The following is an 8,185-nucleotide window of genomic DNA, read 5'->3' as shown; positions in this document are numbered from 1 at the left end:
TATTAAATATTCAGTTTTATTTCAATTGACACTTGCGGCCACAATTTACTTGCACTCTAATCATGCCTATTCAAGAACATTTACAATTTTGATACTATTTGATAGGAAAAGAGCATAGCGAAACAGCGTCCAAGCAGCACAGAAGTTGAAGATAAAGTGAATATTTATCCAATATGGAAGATCGCCAAGAGGAAGGTTTTTGTTTAGGCCAGAAAGGTTTTTAGTTCTCAAATTTTGTGTTTAGGTTTTACAGTCATTAGGATTTTTTTCTGAAGTAGGAAATATGAAAAATGAGTAATGCCTTCGCCGGGATTCGAACCTGGACCTCTCGAATATGCATCGAGTGTGCTACCATTACACCACGAAGGCATGCTTAAAGGAGGGAGAAAATACCTTATATACGCCCCCTTTCAAAGGGCGACTGGAGATTAGGGCACCCAATCGCCAAATCCTGGTAGAGAAGATTCATCATCCGCCACCTTTCTTTTAGTTCGGGGGCCACTGTAGTTTCATTAGTTTATTTTGAAGCAGGAGAGGTGAAAAATGTGCAATGCCTTCGCCGAGACTCGAACCTGGACCTCTCGAATACGCGCCGAGTGTGCTACAGTTACACCGCAAAGGCAATCAGAAAGGAGGAAGAAAATACCTTGGGTCGGGCTGCGCCCTCTTCTGATATCTTATAAGGTTCCGTATTACCCATTTCATCAGCGTTGCGCAGGCCATGCAAGATGGATTGATCTAGAAATGACGTAATCAAGAGAAGTTATTACTATTTTTAGAATAGAGAGGGAGAATTAAGGAGTTACCGTTAGTTTAAATTGTAATTTTGATTTATATATTTTTTATCTTATATATATATATATAATCAAGATACAATAATTAAATCGCAAATTAAATCCATACTTATTCACAAATTAAATTAATTATAGGTACACGCATACTTTGATACGTATTACATATAAGCGTAATAAACGAAATATGTTATTGTCCGAAAAGCAGACTTTCAAGAATATGGTATTTTTTAATGTTAAATCGTTTAAGCATTATTTGAAAACGGTTTGAAGTAAATGTTAGGATAAGTTACATTATAAGCGATATAATAATCTCAAAAGCAAAAATTTGGCAACATGATATTTTTGAGCGTTGTAAGAGTCCATGCGTTATAAAAATAAGTTATGCACTGCTAAAATGAAGGTAAGTTACAAACGTTATATTCATCGCAATAGACATACTTTATTATCGAAAAGCAAACATTCGACGAGATGATAGATTTTAGCATAATAAGCGTTCGCACGTTATAAGAATAAGTTATACACTGCCTAAGAGTATAAGTGATATAAGTTATCCTCCGAAAAACAAACATTTCACAACATATTTTTTCAGCATTTTAAGCGTCCATGTATTAAAAGTGTTATTTGAAAAGTGAAGCTAAGTTACAAATCTTATCTGCGTTACTTAAAAAAAGTGTGGGGATAAGCAATATACATTATCTTTCGAAAAGGAACAATTCTGCAACGCAATATTTTTGAGCGTTATAAATTTCCATGCATTATTTGAAAAGTAGTACACCGCAAAAGTGATTTCACGCATATTAGGTTATCAGTTATAAACGTTATCATCAACGAACGTACATATTATCGCACGGAAAGCAGATATTCGAAAATACGATATTTTTAGCGTTATAAAAAGCGTTATAAGCGTTATAAAAATAAGTTATAGGATAAGTAAAAAGTGGTACTTGAAAAAGTGATGCAAAATTGAGGATGAGCTTTATAAACGATATGCATTATTGTGCAAAAGCAAACATTCGACAATATATTTTTGAGCAGTGTAAGCATTGTAATAATGAGTTATATAACGCAAAAGTGCTTTCACGTAAAAATAAGGCTAAATTATAGCGTTATACATTATCGTCCTAAAAGCACACATTCGATAATAAGGTATTTTGGATTGCCATAAACATCTACAAATTAGAATACATCATCGCAAAAGTGAGGATAGGTTACTGCGCTATAAACGATAAATATAATAATCGATATAGGTTATCGACGGACTACTAGTCTAGAAGTGACTAATAGACGGTTATTGATACTTGATGACGTTTCGATTCTGGTAAAGTTCGTAGCTTTGATGAAAAATCACTAGAAATTATCTTCATCGCTGTTTTTATATGTTCATAGATTTTTTCTTACAAATTTTCAATGTGGAAAATAAATAAATTAATTAATTAAGCTGTTCACGTATAAATGTGTTCCCATGCAAAGTAATTATTCTTAGAGCGAAAATGAAGTTGAGTTTATGAAGTAGGTAGGTAAAAATAGGTCTCGGTTTAAAAATGCTTCATTATCATTCATGTAATTAAAATTACGTTTTACTGCGATGATTATACAGCAAATTCCAAAACTTAAATTAATTAAGAACGCTAACTTGTGCATATGATTTTTTTTCTAGTTTGTTTGCACTCGCTAAACATATTTCAATATAAGTTTTTTTTTTTTTTTTTTTTTTTTTATTTTCATTATTTAATGTGACTATCTATTTGCCCAGCGAGCCGCCTAAAATAGTTATTATTGCGGGGGGAAAATCTGAAAGGTTTCATATTTTAACAATCGCCCAAACAGGCTTTGTTAAGGTTTTTTTTCCCTCTTGCTGAGCTCGCAGTCTAAAAGTCTTCTGTTACACTCACTTCTACTAACTCATTCTCCCCCCTTTTTTTTGTCTTTTTAACTTTAAGCATCACTTTCTTCGCACTTACGCCATATACAATTCAACAGAAAAATTACAAAAAATTTAAAAGCAGCATAACAGTATGCGTTTAAAATTCCCAATGCGGCATTAAAGGGTTCAGGGACTATACGGAAAAGGAGGTATGCTCTAGAAGTTTTTTTAAGCGAAACTTTCTCGTATCCACGTTACATACGGGAAAAATCCCCGAAAACGCCCATGCAGCCAGGTAGTTCGCAGGGAATCGGACCCCGGACCGAACTACCAGAGTTCAGCGGCTTTTACCGCTCGGTCGGCAGCTGGTGCGCCAGCGCTAAGTGTTGGCGCATTTATTTATTTATTTTTCAGTCTTTTCGCAATTCATTGTATCAATGTACAATTTTCTTTCGAAGAAGGTTTTTTTACAATGGTAAAGGTGTGGTGCCCGTCTTCCTCGTTCCTAATCCAAATATTAAGATGGTTTTACAAAAAATTTTTTTTGTCTTTTTACTATCAACATTTTGTGTGTTTACTTTTTATAAAAAATATCACTTTCTCGGAGCTTACACCACATAAAATTCGATTTAACAGCAAAATCACAAACTGTTTAAAAACAGTATATAGAATTTTCTATAGAGTCTTGCGCGCTGGTGATGTACAAAAATGTTTGATTTTGTACAGTGTTACCACTGCTTGCTTTGAAAACGTTTAGTTTATTAATCAAACATTCGTTGTTGTTTTACAGAATGTGACATAGATAATGAAACAAATTCGAAATTCGGGCTTCCAAGTGCCCATGTTAGGATGGAGGACTACATCATTCAAAATTTGACGGTACAATACAAGAAACATACATACATTCATGCAGATTTTTCATTATTTAATTTCCTCAAATATAATATAGGGAGATAATATTTGGTTGCAAGAATTTGAAAAGTAACACAACGCATTAAGTGTTTCGAAGCAAAATGTCGTTTCCGGAAGAAGTTGAACTGAAATGATTCTCATTTTGAAGTCACATCGTGATAGTTTCCTTTAAAGAGTCCTCCACAAGAATATCCCTTCCCTTAGTTAAATTACCGTCCTGTGCTTATGCTTACTCCAGAAGTTCTCAAAATTTTTAAGTTTTGTACCACATAAAATAAGTTTAAAAAATATATTATCATGTTTCAGCATACGTACCAAAAGAAATGCTATTTTGCATTCGTTCTGAATATTCATTTAAATCTTTTGAATAAAAATTGTACCACCACCAAAAAATTGTTCCACGTAAAATTCACCTTAACGTTTCTTTTTTCCTGCAATTCCCCTTAATAGCGAATTTAATTACACCGCTTCTCATCAATTTCTACTCGAAGAATTCAGGTTCTCAGATTCTTTAGATATAATGGTTAAGTAATATAATGGTTAGTGGTATTTGCAACAATCATTTGAGGAACTCTGACTTAGTATGTTAATCATACCAAGGAATTCCCTATTATATAAAACGTGAACGAAAAAGTAGTTTAAAAAAAAGTGGTTGTCATTTTAATGCAGTTTTTAAATCAGATCTGGCTTTCTTGTGTAATGTCTTGTGCCATTTTTTCTTGTTACTAACATACTGGCTCGTCAGCAAAGCGCAAAATGTGACAAAATATATCATTAAAGAAAATGCAAACGATTTCCAACAAATTGTTTAAAATGTATGATTTGTGACAACACTTCTACATTTATTTTCGTTTTAGAACGACTTTTATTTCGTTTTCTTATTAAATAATGTAACTAATAAGCTATGATAAATTATTTAAATATAATTAAGTACTGGGTACAAAATTATTTAAATAACCCAGTACTTGTTTCGACAACAGTAAAGATTTAATGTGCAATCGCTCAAAAAAAAGTAAAAAATTTGGTTGTAATGAGAGGTATATTTTAAGTAATAATTAATGTTAAACAGTGTTTCTTTGTAGCATCAACAAAGCGTTTTAAATATTTTGTTGTTTCTCATCTGTAAATGTTCTTTTCTCCGCTTTACGTATATGCGGAAGGGGTTCAAACGCAAATAAAGTGCAGAATATAAACTCTTTCGTTTGATTAAGTGTAATTATCCCATCCATCTATTAAACGAAGCAAAGGCGTTCAGGTTTCATTTCAGCATCATTAATAAACACTTTTGAGACACTAAATGGCGAATACATTTTCCGGCGGATTAATAGAGTTCTTTCCACGTAAAATTCACCTTAACGTTTTTTTTTTCCTGCAATTCCCCTTAATAGCGAATTTAATTACACCGCTTCTCATCAATTTCTACTCGAAGAATTCAGGTTCTCAGATTCTTTAGATTTGTTTCCGAATTGTTCTACATTAATGTCCGTTAAGAAGATATTCTAGGTAACTTGGCGAGATCTTACTCACTTTGGCGACAGAGAAAAAATTTTTTTTGGCGAAAAAGAGAGTAACCCCGAATGAAATTCATTCGCAGACGATTCGGTAACAGTGAGTGACGTTAGGTAATCGTACAAGTTTTGTGCCCGAGATACGGATGAAATGTAACAAGCAAAATAATGTATGATAGCGTGTTCGAAGTTAGTTTAAGTTGAAAATTTTTATTATTTTTGTTGGCATCGAAGTCTGAAAGACGGGATTAACCATTTTGTTGTGTCTTCAATGGCATTTCTTGGGATGTTTACGACTTTTGAAAAGTTTGTGATTCGCAACGAATGGAATTGAAAACTTTTTTATTAAAGTTTTCTCGATATAAATATTATAGTTCACCTATGTTGATTATTTCAGTTACAGATATGTGGAATTTCAAGAAAACAGCCATTCTTGGATTTAGCGTTGTTTATTTTTGAGAGAATTAACATATTCGAAATGATATAAAAAATTAATTTTCTTACTTAATGCATATTTTTGTTTCGCAGTTTTGAAGAAATAAGTGATTGGATTTCTGATTTTATTTGTGTGATACTGATACTGTGAGTCATTATCAAGGATTACAAATTTGCATGGATATGCTACCACGAAAGGTGAAAGCTCTCTGTCGTATTGAAACCAGAGAAATACGAAATGAATTCTAGTATCAAATTATTTGGTGAAATTTCCTTTAGAAAAAATTGTAAAGAACCTGTTCAGTTATGGAATTCTTCAAAATGGCTTAAACTACTCTATGAATCACTTTCTAAATCATTTAGTGATGATAAGAGTACTTATCATCACTAAATGATTGTAATAATTTCTATTTGAAACGATTATTAAATAATGGTGTTAACGATTATATATTAATTAAAAAATGGTGTTAATTATATATTAATTAATAGTTTTAAAAATTATAAGTATTGATTTTAATTTACAAATTATAAAACATTCAAGTCTAAATTGTCTTTAATTTATTAATATAGTTCCTTATTATGTTATAAGAATATTTAGAATTTTTTAAATTTTTTATGTTTTGCAATCAGAAACGTTTAATTTATTGTTAATTAATCTTAAATTATATTCTGTGTTGACACATTTATATTGTTTTATCTCTAAAAGCATAAATATTCTGTAGTTTTAAAAGTAAATTTGTTAATATTTATTTACTTTGCTGTAGAAATTTGAATAAATTTAGTGTTTAGAATTATTTAAAATATTTAGTCAAAAATTACATATAAGTAATTTTGATCTTCCCGTATCGAAGCGAATTAATTTTGAAAAATTAACTTTTTATCAGTGTTCGTAATATCAATATTTGTCTAGGACTTAAAACTTTTCTTATTATCTTAGTCCAAGACTTAAAACTTATCTAGAATTTAAACTTTTGTTTGTAAATTATTTTACTGCCATGGAACCCGTAGCCATAAGCTGGTTGATAGTCTCTTCTAGTTCTCCGCTAGTAGCTGTCCTAGCTCTGTGGACAGTGTATGTTTTCCATACGTATCGCAGGAGATGGAGAACTGTGGATTTGTTTTTGCTAGCCGTGACTTCCCAAGAACTTGTAACATCTATCTTCATATTTTGCTACGCTATCATCAGCCTCATCAATCCACCCTTCCAGGTACCCTGCAACTTCACCCAGTGGGGTCTCGTAGCTACAAGAACGTTCCAAATCAGTACCTTGACATCCATGGTAGTGGATCGCGCTCTAACAGTGCGGTGGCCATACCGGTACCGGTTCAGTGTTAGGAGGAACCAGATCCGATACCATATTGCTGTGCTAGCTCTGGTTTCAATACTAGTCGGTGTTGCGGCAATATTCGCCAGGCTGCCGAAGGACAACAACAATAGACTCTGTCATTTACATCCAATACAGTGGGATACCAGATATGTGGTGTTCTTGTTGTCCCTGTACGGTGTCCTCATGCTAGTGTCCTTGATCTGCATGATACAGGTCGAGATTCACAGAAGCAAGCATGGCACCAAGCTAGGTGCAAATGGTTCTTTCCAGCTTCCGGAATGTGCCTCTCCAGAACTCCAATCAGCAACGGGCATGAACAGTCCTTTGGATACACAAAGTAGCACCGGGAGTACAAGGGCCTTGCACAGGCCATCCCGGCAAGCTAGTCGGAGGCCATATGGAAAAAATGCCAAAGGCACGTCTGACTTGAGGTGGCCATCAGTGGCCCTAGCCTCTTTGCTCTGCTTTTCACTCAACCACATCCCGCATCTGGTGAGTACCATATTTGATCAATTTTTTGTTGTTCCATATGTATTCTATGTGTCATGATATGTATTTTCGTGTGTGTTTCTATGTCTTTATGTTACGTAATTACGAGTGTGTTTTTATGCTTTTACGTTTAATTTTGTATATCTATGTGTTTTAGCTTATATGAGTGTTTTAGAGTTTTAATGCTATCCTTTATATTCTTTCTAAGTTACTTTGTGTTATTAACAACGTCCTATGTAAAAACTACCCGACATCTAGCCCCTGTATGGCCATGTAAACTCCTGGTGCAGCCTCACGGGGCTCCAGCGAGTTGCTTCTTCGAGATAGTGGAGGACGTGGGACATATGCCTGTTTACCTATGTTATACGTCAGGCGTCCCCGTCCTCCGTCACCTGTCACCTGCTTACTGACTATCCGCATACCTTTAACGAAATGTCGCCGAATTGGCGAGAAACATTTTTTTTAACTATCTTTCCGGTTCATGTTCATAAATAATAACAAAAAGAAGTAATGTATATGAAGCAAATTTTAGATCAAAGAAGAAAATGCACTGAAGAAAAAGAATTGTATTAACCGAACTATAATTATATTAACTTTATGTTTAGCCGAATTGATTGTTAAATACAAAGCGCGTAAATCCATGTGTATTGATAAACGTGGATAATACGCACATGCGTGGTCCGACAACTGTCGCATTCTACTGCAAAATTCGTCGCTTATACGATAGTCGGTGAATAATCAGATACCATCCGTTTTTTTTTTTTTTTTTTTTTTTTTTTTTTTCCCCGAGTTTTAATTTATTGGTTGGATGGCCAGAAACGGAATAAAATGATCGTTCGGAAGGGAGGAACGTTA

At 33.5% G+C, this 8,185-nt stretch overlaps 1 protein-coding gene and 1 non-coding gene across 2 annotated transcripts in view; one reads left to right on the top strand and one right to left on the bottom strand.

Moving 5' to 3' along the window:
* Nucleotides 1–298: 298 nt before the first annotated feature.
* On the bottom strand, nucleotides 299–369 carry TRNAM-CAU (transfer RNA methionine (anticodon CAU)). The gene has a single exon. It is a non-coding gene; the product is annotated as a tRNA-Met (tRNA).
* Nucleotides 370–6,228: 5,859 nt separating this feature from the next.
* Nucleotides 6,229–8,185, top strand: part of LOC118197974 (uncharacterized) — a 237,785-nt gene continuing 235,828 nt past the window's right edge. Inside the window, exon 1 of the mRNA XM_085825303.1 lies at nucleotides 6,229–7,333. Coding sequence (XP_085681429.1) covers nucleotides 6,509–7,333 — 825 coding nt within the window. The 5' untranslated portion in view covers nucleotides 6,229–6,508. The remainder of the gene's footprint in view (nucleotides 7,334–8,185) is intronic.

This window comes from Stegodyphus dumicola, chromosome 10, assembly GCF_044657685.1.
Source record: "Stegodyphus dumicola isolate Sdum_Otavi_A_Nest chromosome 10, ASM4465768v1".
NCBI classification, from domain to species: Eukaryota; Metazoa; Arthropoda; class Arachnida; order Araneae; family Eresidae; genus Stegodyphus; species Stegodyphus dumicola.
Note: the sequence above shows the minus strand (reverse complement) of the source record. Positions and strands in the feature narration are given on the sequence as shown.